General features: G+C 42.2%; 1 protein-coding gene across 1 annotated transcript in view; it reads left to right on the forward strand.

The window, feature by feature from the left end:
- Positions 1-22,217, forward strand: part of polr2b (RNA polymerase II subunit B) — a 53,145-nt gene that overhangs the window by 1,894 nt on the left and 29,034 nt on the right. Inside the window, exons 2-9 of the mRNA XM_063046722.1 lie at positions 7,772-7,844; positions 12,787-12,937; positions 13,035-13,147; positions 13,247-13,466; positions 14,302-14,460; positions 14,615-14,779; positions 19,224-19,420; positions 20,659-20,778. Of these exons, the coding sequence (XP_062902792.1) occupies positions 7,772-7,844; positions 12,787-12,937; positions 13,035-13,147; positions 13,247-13,466; positions 14,302-14,460; positions 14,615-14,779; positions 19,224-19,420; positions 20,659-20,778 (1,198 nt within the window). The remainder of the gene's footprint in view (positions 1-7,771; positions 7,845-12,786; positions 12,938-13,034; positions 13,148-13,246; positions 13,467-14,301; positions 14,461-14,614; positions 14,780-19,223; positions 19,421-20,658; positions 20,779-22,217) is intronic.

Genomic DNA, 22,217 nt, shown 5'->3' on the forward strand with positions numbered 1-22,217 from the left:
GGAAATATAGTTTCATAGAGTCAAAAGGTACAGCACAGAAATGGGTCCTTCTATCCACTGTCATAGTTTTAGTGCATTTTATTTTGTACAGTAGGTATAATTTACTTAAATCGATAAACTAACAGTATTTTTGTGTGAGATTTAAGTTTTTGTCTGAATTTTTAGAACAGCAGATCCATTTGCTTAAACACATTTAGAATCTATTATTTTTAATTTCTCCAATTTTGGCAACCATTAGAAATATCCAAAGCAGGAGGTTTGGAACATTTTAAAGAGGCTTACGTTTGTAGGAGAGAATGATGATAATAGAGAAAATTATGAAAACAAGCAAGGGGTGAATAAGCATAAGAGATTCTGCAGATGCTATAAAACAAAAAATGCTGGAGGAATTAAGCAAGTCAGGTAGCATCTATGGAGGGGAATAAAAAGTCAATGTTTCAGGTTGAGACCTCTTCATCATAGAGTCATAGAAAAGTACAGCACAGAAATATGGGCCTTTTGGCCCATTTAGTCCACATTAAGCCACCTACTCCTATTGGCCTGCACTGGGACCATAGTCCTCTATGCCTCTATCATCGAGATACCAATTTAAACTTTTCTTAAACATTGGAATCAAGCTCATGTGTACCATTTGTGCTGGCAGCTCATTCCTCACTCTTGCAAACCTCTGAATGAAGACGTTTCCCCTCATGTTCCCCTTAAACCTCACTTTTCATTCTTACCCATGATCTCTGGTTGTAGTCTCACCCAACCTTGGTGGAAAAAGCCTATTTGCATTTACCCTCATACCCTTCTTAATTTTGTATTAAATCTCTCCTCAATCTTCTATGTTGTATGGAATAAAGACCTAACCTATACAATGTTTCCTTAATACTCAGGACTTCTAGTCCTGGCAACATCCTTATAAATTTTCTCTGTACTCTTTCAACCTTATTTACCTCTTTTTCTGTAGGTAGATGAGCAGAAATGCTCGCAATACTTCAAATAAGGCCTTATCAATATCTTCTACAATTTCAACATAACATCCTATCTTCCTATACTCAATTGGAAGGCCAATACGCCAAAAGCTTTCTTTATGACCCTGTCTACTTGTGATGCCACTTTCAATTAATTAGGGTCTTGTATTCCTATATCCCTTTGTTCTACCCCACTCTTCAGTGCCCTACTGTTCACTGTGTAAGACCTTCCCTGGTCGGTCCTACCAAAGTGCAACATTTCAGACTTATCTATATTAAATTCCATCTGCTATGTTTCAGCCCATTTTTTCAGCTGGTCCAGATCCCGCTGCAAGCCAAGATGGTCTTCCTTGTTGTCCTCTCTACCCCCTATCTTGGTGTCATCTGCAAATTTGCTGATCCAGTTAACCACATTGTCATCTATATCAGGGATCTGGATGATAAACAACACTGATCCCTGTGGCACTCCGCTAGTCACAGGCATCCCATTAGGGAGGCAACCATCTACAACTACACAGTGCTTTCTCCCACAAAGCCAATGTATAATCCAGTTTACTATCTCATCTTTAATGCCAAGGGACTGAATCTTCTTGACCAACCTCCTGTGCAGGACTTTGTTAAATGCCTTGCTAAAATCCATGTAGAGAACATCCATTGCTTTGCCTTCATCAACTTTCCTGGTAACTTCCTCAAAAAACTGTGTAAGATTGGCTACAGATGATTTATCATGTACAAAGCAATGCTGACTATCCCCAATCAGTCCATGTCTATCCAAATACAGGTCGACCTTTTATAATCCGGTACCATTGGGACCTGAGGAGTGCCGGATTAGTGAAAATGCCGAATTACAGAAGGATCACATTAAGCAATAGCTAACCACCTCATCATACCTTTAAAATATCAAAGGTTCATTTAATGTCAGAGGAATGTATACATCCTGAAATGCTTTTTCTTCGCAACCATCTATGAAAACAGAGGAGTGCCCCAAAGGATGAATGACAGTTAAATGTTAGAACCCCTAAGTTCCCCCCCTCGCGAATAAGTGGCAAAGAGCAACAATCCCCCCCTCCCCACTGCCAAAAAATAAAGTGCACCCACTACCAGCACTCAAGCGTGAACTAAGCGATAGCAAAGGCACAGACTTGCAGTTACCCTAAAGACTACATTGCACTCACAGTTACTGAGGGAATCCTGGTTAGTTTCTTTTCCTCCGCTTAGTGATGATATGCTTAAATTCAGCGGGTCACCATGTCTGACCTGAGGTTGTAGGCAGAAGAGAACGGAGTGCCGGCCGGGCGACGCCGGAGGGCAGTGCACGACTGCTGGCAGGCGGGCGAGAACGCGGACTGGCCCAGCATGCACTAGCTCCCCCACCGCTGGTGGGTGAGACGGGCAGCTGTCGGGCGGCCACACCGCACGCAAATGATATTAATAAATGCAGGAAAACAAGCAGGAATCACCTGTTTGTGCTTACAAGAGCGCGCTAACATGTGAACAGATCTAGCACAACCAAAACAATGCGCAGCAGATTGGTATGATGGCCAGGAAAATTTGAAACCAGTGCGGATTATTGAAGGAACCAGATTACAGGTAGTCGGATAAGTGAAGGTCGACCTGTACTTGTGTATCTGACCCCTTAGAATACCTTCCAATAACTTTGCCATGACTGATGTCAGGCTCACTGGCCTATAATTTCCTGGTTTATTTTCAGATCCTTTCTTAAACAGTGGAACATTGTTGGCTCTCCTCCCAATGCTGTGGTACCTCACCTGTCGCTAAGGATGATTTAACTATCTCTGCTAGGGCTCCGGCAATTTGTGCACTTGCCTCACACAGGGTCCGAGAGAAAACCTTCTCAGGCCCTGGGGATTTATCCGCTCTAATTTGCCTCAAGGCAGCAAACACCTCCTCTGTAATCTCTATAGGGTCCATGAAGTTGATACTGCTTTGCCTTGCTTCTATAGAGTTTGTGTCTATCCCCTGAGTAAATACAGATGCAAAAAGTCCATTTAAGATCTCTCTCCATTTGCTTTGGCTCCACGCATGGATTACCATTCTGATCTCCCACAGGACCAATTTTGTCTGCTAGGGCAAACTCATGCCTTCTTTTAGTCCTCCTGATTTCTTAAGTGTTCTCCTGCATTTCTGAGACTCCATAAGCACCTCATTTGTTCCTATCTGCCTTTATCTGCTATGCACCTTTTTTTCCTTAACCAGGCCCTAAATATCCCTTGAAAACCAAGACTCCCTGCTATCTTTACCTTTAATTCTGACAAGCAAGTGTAAGTTTTGCACTCTCAAAATTTTGCCTTTGTGTGAAAACAGCCTGTCCCATTCCACACTTGCGGATAATTTCTGATACCATCAAAATTGGCCTTTCTCCACTTTAGAATCTCAACCCATGGACCGGACCTACCTTTTCGCATACAGGTTTTCCCCTGCCATCCGAAGGTAGAGCATTCCTATGAAATGGTTCGTAAGCTGGAATGTTGTAAAGCGAAGAAGCAATTACCATTTACTGATATGGGAAAATTTTGTGAAATTATAAAATTTTGTACCTAATTAATTAGCATGTTTATTTCGGCTTTTTTTCTTAAAGATGTGCTGTGTGTCTCCCGGCTACCGCTGCATTCTCCACGAATCGGTATCTGTCCGTGGCCTGGGGTTTGGGGTGGTGGGACACTGGGGTGTCATCTCATCGTCGTCTGCTGTGGCTGATGTGGAAGGCTTGCTTGACTGCTTAGCCTCGAGCATTTTTAGATCATACAGTTCTTCGTAAGCACTCAAACCATTCTGCAAATATCCCCTAAACCTACATACCCTTTCAAAATTAAAGTCGTACTTTATCATTTCTCATTTGGTTTCGATTGTTATCCTTTCCTCTTCCAATTGCATCAGCTATTCTATCAGTTCTTGGTCATGGGATGCCAAAACCTCTTCAACATCATCTTCGCCAGCTTCCACAAGCCAAACTCACTTAGTCCTTACTTCGTTCACCACAATCAAAAGGATTACTTATTTCTAGTTTTACGCTAAGTGTAACATCCTTACGAGCTCTTTCAGGTTTTTCCGATACTCATCTTGCAAACGGCTGCTCACAGGCATGTGTTAAAGCAATGCCGGCGAGAATGTAGTTCCGAATCCGGGGGAGAGCGGCTGCTTGGGGCGCGTGCTGCCTTTTATCGTGCGCTGTTTTTTTTTCATAACAGTGAAAACACCTTCTGTTAGCGAAAACAGGGTACTAATGTAGGTCTTTCATAACAGTGAGGTTTCGTAAAGCGAACGTTCGAAAAGCGAGGGACACCTGTATTTACTTCAAAAGTAATGGCATTTTGATCACGGATGCAAGTTGTTCTCTTATACAAACTGTCACCATCTTAATTCCAGGTGTTGAGCCATGCATGCCCTGAGCTCATTTGCCTTCCCTATGATACTTCTTGCATTGAAATATATACAGCTCAGGACAGTAGTCACACCATGCTCAATCTTTTTTGCTTCCTGACTGTCTGAGGTGTTACAAACACCTGTCTCCACAACCTCTCCAGTAACTTCTGGCACTCTGGTTCCCATCCCCCTGCAGCTCTAGCTTAAACCCATAGTACAGGACTAACAAACCTTCTCGCTAGACTATTAGTACCCCTCCAGTTCAGGTGCAAACTGACCCTTCTGTACAGGTTCCATCTTCCCTGGAAGAGAGTCCAATGAGCCAAAAATCTGATGTCCTCCCTCCTATACCAAAGAAATAATCTTTCTTTCTTTTTTTTTAGCCTCACTTACACATGGCACAAATAGCAATCCTGAAATCATAACCTTGGAGATCCTGTCCTCTAAATTTATGCCTAATGCACCCGGGAGGGAACATCCCATCCAGGAATCTCGTTTTTGCCTTGTCTGTTCCCCTAACTAACAAATCCCCTAAACAGATGCATCTGTATTTACTCAGGATGTGCACAGAGTCTATAGAAGTGATGCAAAATGCTATCAACTTCATGGACCTGTACAGATTACAGAGGGGGAGGTGTTTGCTATTGAGGCAAATCAGGGTGGATAAGTTACCAAGGCGTTTTCTCAGACCCTACAAGAAGCAAGTGCAAGAATTGCTGGGGCCCGAACAGAGAGATTTAAATCATCCTTAGTGACAGGAGAGGTTACAGAGGATTAGGGGATAGCCTGTGTTGTTCCATTGTTTAAAAAAGGCTCTAAACATAACCTAGGAAATTATAGGCCGTGAGTTTGACATCAGTTATGGGAAAGTTATTGGAAACTATTCTAAGGGACTGGAAATATAAGTATTTGGATTGATGTGGACTGACTAAGGATGGTCAGCATACCTTTGTGTGTGGTAGATCATGTCTCACCAATCTTGTAGAGCTTTTTGAGGAAGTTACCAGGAAAGGTGATGAAGGCAAAGCAGTTGATATTGTCTACATGGACTTTGGCAAGGCATTTGATAAGGTCCCGCATGGGAGGTAGGTCAAGAAGGTTCAGTTGCTTGGCATTCAAGATGAGGTAGTAAATTTTATTAGATATTGACTTTGTGGGAGAAGCTAGAGAGTGGCAGTAAATGGTTGCCACTCTGACTGAAGGCCTGTGACTTGTGGAGTGCCACATGGATGGTTGCTCTGTCGGTGGTTGTTTGTCATCTATATCTGTGATCTGGAAAACACACACAAAATGCTGGAGGGACTCAGCAGGCCAAGCAGCATCTACAGAAAAGAGTGTAGTTGACGTTTCGGGCCAAGACTCTTCATCAGGACTGGAGAAAAAGGATGAGGAGTCAGTGTTAGAAGGTGGGGGAGGGGAGGAAGAAACACAAGGTGATAGATGAAACTAGGAAGGGGGGTGGGTTAAGTAAGGAGCTTGGAAGTTGAGTGGTGAAAGAGATACAGGGCTGGAGAAGGGGGAATCTGATAGAGGACAGAAGGCCTTGGAAGGGGGAGGAGCACCAGAGAGTGCAGGTAAGGAGATAAAGTGAGAGAGGGAAATGGGAATAGTGAAGGGGGGGGCGTTACTGGAAGTTCGAGAAATCGATGTTCATGTCATCAGGTTGGAGGCTACTCAGTTGTAATATAGGGTGTTGCTCCTCCATCCTGAATGTGGCCTTATTGCGACAGTAGAAGAGCCATGGATTGACATGTCAGAATGGGAAGTGGAATTAAAATGGGTGGCCACTGGGAGATCCCTCTTCTTCTGGTGGATGGAGTGTAGGTGCTCAGCGAAGCTGTCTCCCAACCTACGTTGGGTCTCACCGATATAGAAGTGGCCACACCGGGAGTACCAGATTCAGTAGGTGACCCCAACAGACTTTCAGGTGAAATATCGCCTCACCTGGAAGGACTGTTTGGGCTCTGAATGGTGGTGAGGGAGGAGATGTAGGGGCGAATTTAGCACTTGTCCTGCTTGCAAGGGAAAGTGCCAGGAGGGAGATCAGTGGGGAGAGATGAATGGGCAAAGGAGTCACATGGAGTGCAATCCTGTGGAAAGCAGAAAGTTGGGGGGAGGGTAGGGAAGGGAAGATGTGCATGGTGGTAGGATCCCGTTGGAGATGGCGGAAGTTACAGAGAATCATGTGTTGGGCACAGAGGCTGATGGGTAGTAGGTGAGGACACGAGGAACCCTATCCCTGGTGGGGTGATTGCATTGGCCACCCATGCGGAGCCTGTCAACTTCATCAGCTTTGCCTCTAGCTTCCACCTTGCCCTCAAATTTACCTGGTCCATTTCTGACATCGTCCTCCCCTTTCTTGATCTCTCTGTCTGTCTCCATCAGCTTATCTACTGATGTCTATTATAAACCAACTGACCCTCACAGCTACCTTGACCGTACCTCTTCCCACCCTTTACATATAAAAATGCCATTCCCTTCTCTCATTTCCTCCGTCTCCACCACATCTGCTCTCAGGAAGAGGCTTTTCGTTCCAGGATGAAGGAGATGTCATCCTCCTTCAAAGAAAAGGGCTTCCCTCCACCATCAACGCTGCCCTCAGCTGCATCTCTTCCATTTTGTGCATGTCTATCCACACCCCATCTTCCTGCCACCCCGCTAAGGATAGGGTTCCTCTTGTCCTCACCTAGCACCCCACCAGCCTCTGCGTCCTGCACATAATTCTCAGTAACTTCCACCATCTCCAAAAGGATACCACCACCTCTAACAGGATACCACCACCAAGCACATCTCTCACTTTCCACTTCAACCCTATCATTTCCATTATATTGTCCACCTTTTTATTTCTTCATTTTAATTGGTTTATGATTGTCCTGGTACTGAGGTACAGGAAAATTTTGTTAAACATGACATTCAGACAGATCATTCCAAACACAAGTACATCAAGGTAATACAAACAATAACAGAATGCAGAAGATAATGTTACAGAGAAACTGCAGTGCAGGTAGATAGGTAAGGTGCAGGAACCATGACAAGATGGGTTATGAGATCAGGAGTTTACCTTTATTGTACAAGAGTTCCCTTCAAGAGTTTTAGAATAGTGGGAAAGAAGCCCTTGAGCCCTGTGGTAGGTTTCACGCTACTGTATATTCCACCAATGAATTACCAGGTTGGGAGGGTCTTTTATTCTGCTGGCTGCTTTCCTGAGCTAGTGGGACAGAAGCAATGTTGGGCAGGTTGCCTGGCGTATCATGCATACTACTTCTCCTATCTCTCAGAATTAGCAAAATGTAATATTTTGTATTTACCTCTGAACCATATGTTACCTCTGAAATTATAATAGGAATTGTTTTATGTTTTCTTCTTGAAAGCTTTACATTAATAAAGCATGGTTTAACAAATCCTGCTCATTGTTTCTGCTTGATTTTTAGATACCCAATATGATGAGGATGATGATGAAATCACTCCTGATTTGTGGCAGGAGGCCTGTTGGATTGTTATCAGGTAAAGATATGTTCACTTGAACTTGGACAAAAAAAGTTAGAAAAGAATAATTTTCATTTTAAGCTAATTTAAAGTCATGTGAAATTCAGAAAATGAAGGTTATTCACAGACTTCGATTTTCATTGCTTGCATTACCTTAAAGCAATAAGACAGGAGAAAATGGGAATTGGTGTTTCCAATTTTGTAGATAGATGCTGTATTTTTGTATATGGTAGTTATGTTATTACAACATGCAGGTTGTTCTAAATATTTGCAGATTTACAGTGTCCACCATAAATCTAGAGTTTTCGTTATTAATGACTGGCTTGGTAGCTTGAAGTTCACATAGAACAGTCTAGCATGGGACAGTCCCTTCAGGCCAAGATGTTTTTAACCTACTCCAAGATCAATCCAAGAGTCTCCTTAGTCTCCCTAATGTATTCATCCTTTCCATCCACCCCTGTCAGTGCATTCCATGCACTTACCATTCTCTGCAGGGTGGGGAACAGAACCTACTTCTGACACCGCCCCCCCCCCCCCACCCGACTTCCCTTCAGTAACCTTGAAATTTCTATCCTGGGGAAAAAGGTGTTGGCTGTGCACTCTATACCTCCTATCATCTTGTATATCTCTATCAAGTCAACTTTCATCCTCCTTTGCTCCATAAAGAAAAGCCCTAACCTGCTCAACCTTTCTTCATAAAGAATGCTCTCTAATTGAAGCCACATAGAAAATCTCTTCTGCACCCTCTCTAAAACTTCTACATACTTCCTATAGTAAAACAACCAGACTGAAAACAATATTCCAAGTGTGGTCTAACCCAAGGTCTTGCTGTTCCTCCACATTGTTAAGAATCTTGCCTTTAATCTTGTACTCTGCCTTCAAGTCTGACCTTCCAAAGTGCATCATTTCACACTTTTCTGGATTGATCTCCGTCTGCCACTTTTCAGCCTTGGTCTGCATCCTGTCAATGTCCTCTTGTGACTTAGGACAACCTAAGCTATCCACAGCTCCAGCAACCTTTGTGTTATAGAGCACACAGCACACACAGGCGCTTTGGCCCATCTAGTCCATATTAAACTATTATTATTCTGCCTCGTCCCACCTACATGCATCTGGACCATAGCCTTCATATCCCTCCTATCAATATATTTATCTTAACTTCTCAAATGTTGAAATTGAGCCCACATCCACCAATTCTGCTGGCAGCTTGTTTCATACACTTGAGTGAAGAAGTTCCTCATGTTTCCTTTAAGCATTTCACCTTTCACCTTTGCCCATGACCTTTCATTGTTGTCTCGCCCAACCTCAGTGGAGAAAAGCCTGCTTACATTTACCCTATATACAGTTGCTGGAAAAAGTTTGCGAACCCTTTGCAATTACCTCGTTTTCTGCATTAGTTACTCATAAAATGTGGTCTGATGTTCATCTAAGTGTTTTTCTTATGGTGGGCGCATGAACAATGACTTTAGCAAGTTCTAGAGTTTTCTGCAGGTCTTTTGCTGTTACCCTGGGGTTCTTTTTCACCTCCTTCAGTATTTCACATTGTGCTTTCGGTGTGATCTTTGCAGGACACCCTAGGGAGAGTGGCAACAGTACTGAGTTTCCTCCATTTGTAGACAGTTTCTCTTACTATGGACTGATGAACATTCAGGTCTTTAGAAATGCTTTTGTAGCCTTTTCTAGCTTCATGCATTTCTACGATAATTCTTCTAACGTCCCCTGAAAGTTGTTTTGATTGAGGCACGGTGCACATAAATAGGTATTTCTTGAGAAGAGCAGGCTCTGCCAGTAGCCTGACTGTGTCTCTTTTTTATAGGGCAGGGCACCTCTACAACCCACACCTCCTGTCTCATCTCATTGATTGGAACACCTGACTCCAAGTAGCTTTTGTAGAAGGCATTACCCCAGAGGTTCACATACTTCTTTTGAACCTAGACTGTTATTGTGTAAATGGTGTACTTAGTATTGATGAGTACAATTATTCATGTGTTATTAGTTTAGGCAGATTGTGTTTGTCTATTATTGAGACTTAGATGAAGATCAGACCACATTTTATGAGTAATTAATGCAGCAAACCAGATAATTTCAAAGTGTTCACAAACTTTTTCTTGCAACTGTATAATTCTCAGGGTTGTCCCTCTTCCTTTGCTTAAACAAAGGACCAACATCTGACATCTTCCAGTTCTGATACTATTCCTTTGGCCAGTGAGGATGTAAAGGTCATCTGCAAAGGTGCAACAATCTCTTCCCTTGCTTCCTGTCGTAAGATGAGGTTTATCCCATCTGGCCCTGGAGAAAGGACCCTGGTCCTTATTTTTTTTTCGAAAGTTATAGCACTTCCTCTTTCTGGAACTCAACATGTTTGAGCATATAGTTTGTTCTACACTGTCCTCATATTTGTCAAGACCCCTGTCGCTGGTGAGATGGACATTTCAGCAGCTATAATACTATCCCTAATTAACAATGCTACTTCCACAGCTCTTTAACCTCTATCCCTGTTTCTTTTGAAACATCCAAACACAAAAACATCCAGCAGCCATTCTTGCCCTTGTCTCTTTAGTGGCATTGAAGTTCCATATACTGATCTATGCTCACAGATGAAATCAAGAAAAGGGGAATTAATGTTTCTAATCTTGTATTTGTGGTATTTTACATATTAAATCTGATACTAACCTGCTCTCAGATGGGCTCAAATTTAATCTTCAAGTTAAATATAACCTCAGATGAATGGGTTTCCCAGGCTTCAGAGGGCCAGCAGTTAGAACTGCTAGATCCAGCACTCTACGTTTAATTGCTATTGTCCCTTTCTCCTCAAACTTTTTGATCGTTCCACCTCTTGCTTGCTGTGGTCTGATGCTAAAGGTATTACCCTTCAGAATGATTGACACTAATTGGACTGCAATGCACACAATGTGTTGGAGGTGCTTAGCAGGCCAGGCAGCATCCATGGTTGGGAATAAACAGTTAATGTTTTGGGCCAAGCCTGAAAGGAAGGGGGAAGAAGTCAGAATAAGGTGGATAGAGGAGACGAGGAGGAAGTACAAGGTAGTAGTTGATAGCTGAAACCAGAAGAGGGGGTAAAATAAAGAGCTGGGAATTTGGTGGGTGGAAGAGAGAAAGGTCTGGAGAAGGGGGAATCTAATAAAAGATAGAAGATCATGGAAGAAAGGAAAGCGGGGAAGGGGAAAGCACTGGAGGGAGGTGATGGGGAGATAAGAAGAGAAGGTGTGAGAGGGAAGCAAGAATGAGAAATGGTGAAGGAGAGGTGGGGGTAATTATCAGAGTTTGAGAAATCTATGTTCATGCCATCAGGTTAGAGGCTGCCTAGATGGAGTACAACTTCCCAGCTCCTTACTTCATCCCCTCCCCTTCTCCTGGTTTCACATATCACCTGTCACCTTATATATACTTCATCTCCCCCTCCCCCCCCCCACCTTATTCTTCATCCTTTCTTTCTAGTCCTGATGAAGCGTCTTGGACCTGAAATATTGACTGTTTATTCCCATCCATGGATGCTGTCTGATTTGCTGAGCTCCTCTAGCGCATTGTGTGTATTGCTGTGGATTCAAGCATCTGCAGTACCTCTTGTGTCTACTAATTTGACAGCATTTGAAGGAAGCTGCAATCATGCTTGACAAGAATTTGAAGTAGATAATGTGTTCCCCTGAAAAAATTCCTTTATGTTCTTTAAAAGAGATTGAAGTCTTTCACCTACTAAAATAGACTACTTGTCAGTTTCATTTTGGAAATGGAGATGTCTTGATGTTTATGAAAACAACAGTTCTTTGAGCACAAGATTTCTGAATTTGTGATCCTATCTTTTTTAACATCTTAAATGCTTTGAATTATTGCATGAACTCTTTGGACTTTGTGGTATATTTCTTGAGGTATAGGAGCACTTTGATGAGGAAAAGATTTGGTTATGTTAGACAGCTGTTGGGGAAATCATTTGTGGAGCGGAAAGTAAAGAGATTGCCTGTTGTATTTAGGTAGAGAATCACTGATGTCGCTGCCTGGAGATAAAGACAATAACCTTACAAAGTTTTGTTTTCTAAAATCCATATTATCTACTGGGAATACATTAAAAAAAATCATAGTCTTGTCTCTGCAATGCATCTTTTAATCATTCCTTTTGGATGCTATTGCAGGTTGGTGTTCCTTTCCAGTGCTGTCTGTAAGGAGTTTGTATGTTCTCCCTTTGACCGCATGGGTGTCCTCAGGGTGCTCCAGATTTCTCCTACAGTCCAAAGACATACCAGTTAGTAGGTTAATTGGTCCTGTGATTAGGCTAGTGTTTAAATAGGTGGGTTATTGGGCAGCAAAGCTCATGGGCCAGAAGGGCCTGTTCCATGCTGTATCTCTAAATAACCAAAATATAAATGAGAAGACTGTAAACACGAGGAAATCTGCAGATGCTGGAATTTCAAGCAACACACATAAAAGTTGCTGGTGAACGCAGCAGGCCAGGCAGCACCTCTGGTCTCTTCCCCCCCCCCCCTTTTCTTTCTCCCTAGGCCTCCTGTCCCATGATCCTCTCATATCCCTTTTGCCAATCACCTGTCCAGCTCTTGGCTCCATCCCTCCCCCTCCTGTCTTCTCCTATCATTTTGGATCTCCCCTCCCCCCCCCACTTTCAAATCTCTTACTAGCTCTTCTTTCAGTTTGTCCTGACGAAGGGTCTTGGCCCAAAACGTCGACTGTACCTCTTCCTAGAGATGCTGCCTGGCCTGCTGCGTTCACCAGCAACTTTTATGTGTGTTGAATGAGGAGACTGTGCCTACTTAGATAAACTCAAAAGGGGAAGTTTTTGATGAGATGTCTTAGACTGGGGAGGATTGAGTTTTGCCTAATTATTTGGCCTCTAGTGAGTTAGGACCTAATAGTTTGGTCCTTATAATGCAAGTATGCTTTACAAGATACAGTACTTATCATGGAATGTTCTTGAATATTTGTTTCTCAGTTCCTATTTTGATGAAAAGGGTTTGGTTCGACAGCAGTTGGACTCATTTGATGAATTCATACAAATGTCGGTACAGAGAATTGTGGAAGATGCTCCACCAATAGATCTCCAAGCTGAAGCTCAACATACAAGTGGGGAAGTGGAAGAACCGGTAACAGTCCCCACTTACTCTCCCACCAGAAAATTCAGTTCTATTTTTAGCTGTTCAGTTGCATTTTTGTTTTACGTGTTTTTTCCCTTTGTTCCAGCCCAGGTTTTTATTAAAATTTGAGCAGATTTATTTGTCCAAACCAACTCATTGGGAAAGGGATGGAGCACCATCTCCAATGATGCCAAATGAAGCTAGACTGCGAAACCTTACGTAAGTTTCCTGGGAGGGTATATGGACACAAATTTAATTTTATTTCAACTTTATGAATGAAAATAAGGATTTGGTATATTTCATTGTCTTGCTTTACAGGTATTCGGCTCCTCTCTATGTGGATATAACAAAGACAGTGATTAAGGAGGGAGAGGAGCAAATACAAACACAGCATCAGAAGACATTTATTGGAAAAATTCCTATAATGCTTCGGTCCACCTATTGTCTTCTTAGTGGCTTGACAGATCGTGATCTCTGTGAGCTCAATGAATGCCCACTAGACCCTGGTGGTTATTTCATCATCAATGGATCAGAAAAGGTATGGAACAGGGGTTGGCAACCTTTTTGCCTCTGTGGGCCGGATTGCGTATTAATGAGCGGACAGTGGGCCAGATAAATGCCATAGAAAACTTAAAATATGGGAATTATCCATTTAAATACATCTAGTTATGTTTTGCCTTAAATTAATGAATAACACATGCTGGAAAATAATTTGTGCTTAAGGTTGCCTACCCCTGGTATGGAACATGATATGAAGTCTAAATATACAGAGAAGTAGAAATTGTTGTCAGATGTTCAGTATGTGCTAGTTAGGTTAATATCTGCAGAAGTTTTAATTAGAAAGCTAATTACAGTGCTTTTGTAATTAATTTTTATATAATGTGAAACTCTTTTATGATTATTGGGTAATCGTTTATTCCTCCTGATAAAAGCTGAGAACTGGGAAACAATGTTATTCATGGAAGAGGTTGAACGAACTTGGATTATTTTCCCTGAATGGCCAGAGGCTGAGGGGCAATTTAACAAAATAAAATTGAGAAACGTCGATAAGATAGACAGGCAGGTCTTTTTCAAAGGATTGAAATGACAAGTACTAGGAGCCATTCTATTGTGTAGGAAGGAGCAAGTTTAAAGGAGTTGCCCAAGGCAAGTTTTTTTTTAAACAGTGATAGGTCATGGTGGAAGAACCAGAAAAGATAGCAACGTTCAGTATTCATTAGACAGACACATGAATAAGCAAAGAACAGAGGATATGGACTGTGTACACAGTTGGGATTAGTTTAGATGTGCATCTTGTTTGGTGCAAATGTGGTAAGCTGAAAGACCTGTTCCTATGCTGTACTGTTCTATGTTCTACTTTGAAATTTTTCTAGGTTCTGATTGCACAAGAAAAAATGGCAACAAACACAGTATATGTGTTTGCAAAGAAAGACTCTAAATACGCATACACAGGAGAGTGTCGATCCTGTCTAGAAAACTCATCTCGTCCCACAAGTACCATCTGGGTCAGCATGCTAGCAAGAGGAGGACAAGTAGGACTTTGCATTCACTTTAATGCTTTTTTCATTTTCTTTGAACACTGATCTTGTTTATGAGAATGGTGGTTAACTTATTTGGCATTCATTTAACATTAAGTCTACAACAAATTTTACTTCTATCCTTAATTACGTGTGGTTTTCTCTTCAGGGTGTACGAAAAAGTGCAATAGGCCAAAGAATAGTTGCCACTCTACCATATATCAGACAAGAAGTTCCCATAATTATTGTGTTTCGAGCTTTAGGATTTGTGTCTGATAGAGACATTTTGGAACACATTATTTATGATTTTGATGATCCAGAAATGATGGAAATGGTGAGTTTCAATTTAATGAAAATTTTTTTTAGATTCTTCTGTAGTTCATCTTAATTTGCTTGATGGAATGTGTTTTTGTTTAGTTTCTACTTTTAGAATTTTGAATTAATTTTCTGTTCGTGCCATGTTGATCTACTAAAATCCAAATTTGTGAATAAACAGCTATTTAGCTCTTGAAAGTGAAGCTATATTTTCTTCCTTTTCCCATTTTTAGTATTTTTCCAGTACATTGTTTGGGTGCTACATATGATAAATAACATTTCAGTTTCCCTCTTGAACCTGCTATATTATTGAAAGAATTAGCTGTAAATTCTCCCCTGCCACTTTGACATTCAGGTACTTTACCGTACTAATAACTGCATGGGACGCGGTCATTTGGCCCATCAGGTTTATGTTGGTTCCCAACAAATCATTCCCATTATCCTCTTACTTCCTTGCAACCCTCTAACACATTTTCTCTCACATGCCTATCAGCTTATCTTTGATACTTTTTTGCCACTTAGCTAACAGGTAATGTACATAGTAGAGCTACTAGGACTTGATGTTTCAATCCCTGTGTTAAGTTGGCACTCTTGATGTTGGCAGTGGGCTTGGAGTGGTGACAAGGAGGGAAGGTAGGTACGTCATTGGGGTCATCAGTTGGGCACCCTCCTTCTTTGACGTTTCGTTGATAAGCCCACGGCATCTCCAGAGGGCTCAACGGTGCTACCTGGCGTCCCAGATACACCTCCCTCAGTTCCATACTCTCCTGTCTTCATCTTGCAGCCCAGTTGTTGTCTTTTCTTTTAATCCAAATCCAGTTGCTGCTTTTTTCTGCTGCATTTGACAAGGACTTGATGGCTTGTTGGAGGGAGTGACCCCTCACCCCTATCTTCTTCAAAAGACTGGTCGTAGATGTAGCAACGAATCCCCTGCATCCCACTTCTACAGGGAAAATCTTGGTCTTCCAGCCATTCTGGGCAGTTTCAGTTGCCAGTTCAGAGTACTTTGTCTTTTTCCTCTCATAAGCTTCTTCGACACCATCTTACAATGGTACTGTCAATTCCACAACACATGCCAGCTTGGCTGTTGTGGACCACCGGACCATGTCTGGCTGGAGTGTTGTAGCCGCAATGTCTAGGGGAAACACAAGCTTTTTTTCCAAGTCCACGTCCATTTTCCAATCCCGAACAACCTGCGGAATGCTTACATCTTTTGATGTTATATGGAGGTTGGCCTGCTGTTACAAATCGCGTGATGTGGACATTTCCTGCCGATGTTTGTGGGAGAGCATTTGTGGTGATTCGCCTCTGTTCCAAGATTGATGCCAGCTGTCTGAGAACTTGGTTATGCCGCCAAATGTACCACCCCTGGGTGAGGGTCGTGGTATATCCTGTTAAAATGTACCTTAGTGATCCAGGTGCTTGACAAAGAGAGCAAGCGGGGTCTTCTCCCCACCACTGGTTCAGGTTCTAGGGTGTGGGTAGTGGCTCTGATGACAAAACTTAGCCGAGATCCCTCCATCTCCTAGATGTCACGCTAGCTAAGTTTCCTCTTTTCCAGGCTCTCCCAATTAGTCCAGTGGCCCTGCTTGGTCATTGAGACGGCCCTGGTGTGTTGTTCTGCCTCCTCCTGTCTTCTCAACTCCTCCACCACGAGTCATCTCTTCTGCACTGATGTTGCCTTGTGCCATTGAGGAGCCTTTGGGACAAGCCTGAGCCCGGCTGTCCCATGTTGGACTTGGCCAACCACATCCCTGAAGCGAAGAGCAGACTTAGCACTCTGACCAGCTTCAGATGTGGTCCACTTCCTCGCTGTTGCCACACGGGGGGCCGCTGTTCGAATAACAGTATCTTCAGATTCAGTGAGGGTCATGACCAACCTTGCTTTGGTGCATTTGAATTCTTCCACGAGACTTGCGATTGGTAATTCCAATTTGCCGTTCCCGTACAGTCCAACAGGACTTAAGCATCGTGGAAGTCCAAGCCACTGTTTTACATGTGTGCTGATCATTCTTTCAAGCTTTTCAACCTTGCTGATGGGGATTTCATACACTGTTAAAGGCCACATGAGTCTTGGGAGAATGCTGAACTGGAAGCACCACAGCTTGAGTTTTCCTGGCAGCAAGGTCTTGTTGATGTGAGCTACGTACATGATGGTATCCTTTTTGAGTTGTTCAAACTGCTCAGTGTCCTTGAGCTTAGCATCATACCATCGGCCCAAGCTCTTCACTGGCATTTCTGAAACAGTTGGGACAGGTGTTCTGTCAATATGAAATCTTTTATCCGTGACTTGACCTTCAACAATGGAGATGCTTCTGCACTTGCTGGGCTTGATTTTCATCCTCGCCCATGTGCTATTTTGATGAAGCTTTTCCAGAAGTCTCTTGGTGCAGGGGACAGTTGTCGTCAGTATCATTATATCGTCCATATAGGCTCGTATCAGTGGTAACCATTGACCAATCTGTAGCCCTTTTTCTCCCGCAACGAGGAATGAGCTCCATTGCCATAGTGAAGGCCAGTGGGGAGATCGTGCACCCCGCCATGATGCCTACTTCCAGTGGTTGCCACGCGGTGATGAAGCCTGATGTTGTGAGACAGACTTGCAGATCCTGGACATAGTGTTTTACCAGATTTGTTATTGTTGCAGGCACCTGAAAGAATTTAAAAGCAGCCCACAGTAGGGAATGAAGAACTGATCCATAGCCGTTGGCCGGGTCAAGGAACAAGACATGCAGATCCTTTCTTTCTTTCTTAGCCATCTGGATTTGATGCCATATGACACTGGCATGTTCAAGGCATCCCGAGAAGCCCGCTATTCCAGCCTTTTGGATTGACATATCAATGAAATGATTTTGTTTCAGATACTTTGTAAGTCTTTGCACCAACACGCTGAAAAAGATCTTGCCCTCTATGTTCAGAAGGTTTATTTGGCGAAACTGCTCGATGGTGGGCGAATTCTTTCCTTTTGGGATCAGAACTCCCCCCCACTCTTCTCCAGGCATTGGGGATAATTTGCTTTTCCCATGCAACCCTCATGTTTTTCCAAAGGAATTTCAGAACATCCGGGGTGTTTTTGTAGACACAATTCGGAACACCGTTAGGGCCTGGCGCTGATGCTGATCTTGCCTTCTTCACTTCCTCTTTCACCTCGCTCAGCTTGGGAGGGCTGATGCTAAATTGATGTTGTGGGGGTGAGATTGGTGGGGTGCCAGCTGGGACAAATATTGGTTCATTTTTTCGCTTATCAGTGTGGATGATTCTGAGATGTCTTTCAACCTCCTCTTTTGATACTTTCAAGTATCCGCTTTTCTCTTTTGTGAAAATGCCTTTCACTTATTTAAAGGGATCTTTGTAGAAGTCTGTTCTTGTTTTTTCCTTCTTTTTGCATTGTTTCCTTAAATTCTATGCTCTGCGCAGCTTCGAGAGCTTCTGTTTTAGGTCTTCTTGAAGGAGGTTGATGTCCTCCTTTTCTTCGCTGTTGCTTTTTTCCACAACTTCCTCAGGCCACTTCTCTAACAAGTCGTTGGTTTTCCTGGAGACGACGGGATTTGGGGTGAGACGACATACTTTTCCTGCTGACGCATTCCTTCACTCCAAATTTCTCCTTTCCGTAGCTGTAGATCAGGTCACCCATCCTCTCCAACTTCTTTTCTGCTGATCGCTTGATGCCACTTAAGATCAGGCTCACATCTTCATTGATGGTTTCCCACTCCTTGCTGTTAGACTTTGGCCATTTCACCAAAGGCTTAGGTCCTTGCATGTTCTCCACTTTACGATGTGCCTGGCTGTGTTTTGGACTGCTGCTTGTGCCTGAAACTTCTTCCACATCCCGTAGGGTGCTGATACTCTGTGGACTGTGGGTTTCTTCCTGCCACTAAGTTTCATCCGACTGATTTGATCTTCCTCTTAACAGAATCTGGTCAATGCGGGGCCCTGGGTTGGAGATTTTCAAGCACTTCTTCTGTCCTTGATGAATTTTTAGTCCACAAGTTGATGTTACTTTAGTCTAGCCACACCTACAGGTCTGAAGAACATATCCAGCTGCTGCTTTCTCAAGAGTATTGCCATTTTCTTGATTCATTGTCGTGTCCATGCCAAGGTTTGTAACCGGGAGGTCAGTCAAAGAGTCTTCTTGCGCCCCCACTCTCGCAGACTCTGGGGTATACTTTTTAAACTTTCTGAAGCCAGGTGAGGGTGGCTCTTATGCCCTGACAAGGTGACGGAGCCTGCTGTTATGGGTAGCTAGCCCATAACAGCCCCGTTGGGGTCTATTTCCTCCTGTTAGCTGTCTCTCCAGCTGTTAAAAGTAGTCTTGTTTTTTGCTTCAATAAAAATATCTATATATATTAAAAAAAATTAGTCTTGTTAAAAGCTTATCTAGGTTTAGTTGCTTTAAGTAGTTATAACGAGGCATATGTAGTTTTTACTTCCTCATGATTATAATTCTAGAGTTTTTATTGCAGGTGAAACCTTCTCTGGATGAAGCATTTGTTATCCAGGAACAAAATGTTGCATTGAATTTCATTGGTTCAAGAGGTGCAAAACCTGGTGTAACAAAAGAGAAGAGAATTAAATATGCAAAAGAAATTCTGCAGAAAGAAGTACTTCCACATGTTGGAGTCAGTGACTTCTGTGAGACCAAAAAAGCTTATTTCTTGGGGTATGTTTATTAAGCATGTCAGAGAATTATTGTGCATTTTTAAAAAAAGATGACTTTTGGTAAAGTTGGATAAGTGACTGGCTAGAAAGCATTATTCATTCGTGTTGTTCAGAGAAAGTTGATCATTAATGTGGATTCACAGTTAGCAAGTGTGTTCCAACTGATAATCTGATACATCAATGGAGGTGCATTAGTCCTGGGTGTAGTGCTTTTATGTTCAATTTATTCGTGAACAAGGCATCATCAGCAAGGCTAGCATTTATTGACCATCTCTAATAAGTATTGAAGATGGTAATGAGCCACCATCTTGAACCACTACAGTCTTCCTGGTGGTGGTACTTTTCTCAGTATGTGCTAATGAAGGACCAGCAATGTATTTTGTAAATGGTACATATTGCAGCCACTGTGCATTAGGGTGGAGGATGAAATGAATTTGTAGTGTGTCTTTATCAGACAGGCTGCTTTGTCCTGTATGGTGTTGAATATTGAGAGCTGATTATTGTGGATGGTGTGTTCATTTAGGCAAGTGGACAATATTTCATCATGGTTCTGATTTGTGCTTTGTCTACAATAGAAAGGCCTCTGAATGCCAGGAGGTGAGTAGCTCACTGAAGGATGCCCAGTTTCTTGACTCTTATAGCTATGGTATTTAAATGGCTGGTTCAGTTGAGTTTCTAGTCAATGATGCCTGGGGATATTGATAGTGGGGTACTTGGTGACAAATAATGCCATTGAATGCCTAGGATAGGTGGTTAGAATTGCAAGACTGAAGTTACAAAGGAGGCTTGAGATGTGCAATTGTGCTTTCAATTGAAAAGTAGATAACTGCAGACAGTGGAAATCTGAAATAAAATCAATGTTCTCCAGATGATTGTGACGTTAAGAGGCCTCTCAGAGAAAAACAGTTTTATGTTTCTGGTCAGTGATCTTTCATCAAAACTGGAAAGTAAGCAACCATTTTCATTTTTCTGGTTCTGATGAAGGGCCATTGTCCTGAAACATTACTTTGAATCCTTCTCAGCAAATGTGCTTTTAATTGGGTTTGGGAACTCAAGTTGGTGCTCTTTTCAGAAATTAAAGTAATGCTTGAGAGGAGACTATGTAAAGATGCTGTACATTTTGTGTACATTTAACTTTGTAAAAAGGATGTGTGATTTACATTCTTTGTGTTTCTGTGTCATAATAATTGTTGTAAGCCATCATTGTTCAAAAATAAATTCATATTTTCTTTGATTCAGTTACATGGTGCATAGATTGCTGTTAGCTGCTTTAGGCCGAAGAGAATTGGATGACAGAGATCACTATGGGAACAAAAGACTGGATTTGGCTGGACCGTTGCTTGCTTTCCTCTTCAGAGGGTAAGGAAAGATTTGCAGTATAGTTCTATTTTGTTGTATACAGTTAAACCAGACTTGGTGTCCTAATGTTTTTTTTTTACCATTTTTCCTCCTATCTTGGTATTGGGAGGCTGTGTAGGGAAAAGAGCAGACTATAGTTTATAAAGAATTTCTTTCAACATGCCAAAAACATCTGCAGAAATGACCACAATGCTTCCTGCTTTTAACTGCAGGCTAGATGCTTGTTGGATAGATATGTTCACTAGCTTGCTCCCTGGGCTGAAGAAGTTATATAGGAATAAAGGTTGAGCAATTTATATCCATACTCATGGAAGTGTAGCAGATTTTATTGACAGGTGACCTTATTGAAGCTTTCCAAAGTCTAAGGGGAATTGACAGGGTGGATACTGAGTGGTTACACACCCACTGGGGATATCTGGAAGTAGGGAGCAATTTTTGAAAAGAATGGTCATGTATTCGAGATAAATTAAAGAGATTTTTTTTTCCTTTTTGAATTGTGAATCTTCAGAAATCTGTACACTTGACACTGGGAAGTCAGATTCATTGAGTATATTTAAGGTGGGTTAAATCATTCATCTACCTTTTCACCTGCTGATATATGTGAGAACTGGGAAATCAGGCTTTCTGTGGATTAAAAGTTATAAAACTGGTCATGGAAGTATTTGAAGGACGACTGCTTCTGCATGCACATTGATACCAGGTTCCTCTTTCCTAATCCTCTGTTAAAACTGGAAGTGGACATGTATACAGGGTACATTGAGTTCTTTGTAGAACGTAACAGTACTGACTGGCACTTGGGCACACGATGTTGTGCTGAGCCTTTAACCTGGGGTCCACGGACCTCTTGCTTAATGGTATTGATTCATAGCATAAAAGGGTTGGGAGCCCCTAGACTAGATACTTTATTGATCCCAAAGGAAATTACAGTGTCACAGTAGCATTACAAGTGCACAGATATACAAATATTAGAAGAGAAGTAAGAAAGAATTAAAAAAAATAAAGTTACCTTAAACAGTCTATAGGTTGACTCATTATAGAGCCTAATGCCGAGAGTAAGAATGACCTCGTAGCACACTTTGGGCAGTGCAGTTATCTTGGTCTATTACTAAAAGTGCTCCTCTGTTCAGCCACGGTGGCATACAGAGGGTGAGAAACGTTGTCCAAAAATGCTAGGATCTTTTGTAGGGTCCTTTGTTCTGCCATTGCCTCCAGTTTGTCCAGTTTGACTCCTATAATAGAGCAAGCCTTTCTAATCAGTTTATTGAACCTATTGGCATCACCCTTGTTAATGCCGTTGCCCCAACACATCACCCTATAGACACCACTGCATACCTGGTTTTCTGTATTAATTGCTCATAAAATCTGGTCTTATCTTCATCTAACTCACGATCTACCTAAACTAATAAGAATTATTTCTTGTCACTAATGAGTATACCATT

Source organism: Mobula hypostoma, chromosome 4 (genome assembly GCF_963921235.1).
Source record: "Mobula hypostoma chromosome 4, sMobHyp1.1, whole genome shotgun sequence".
In the NCBI taxonomy this organism is placed as follows: Eukaryota; Metazoa; Chordata; class Chondrichthyes; order Myliobatiformes; family Myliobatidae; genus Mobula; species Mobula hypostoma.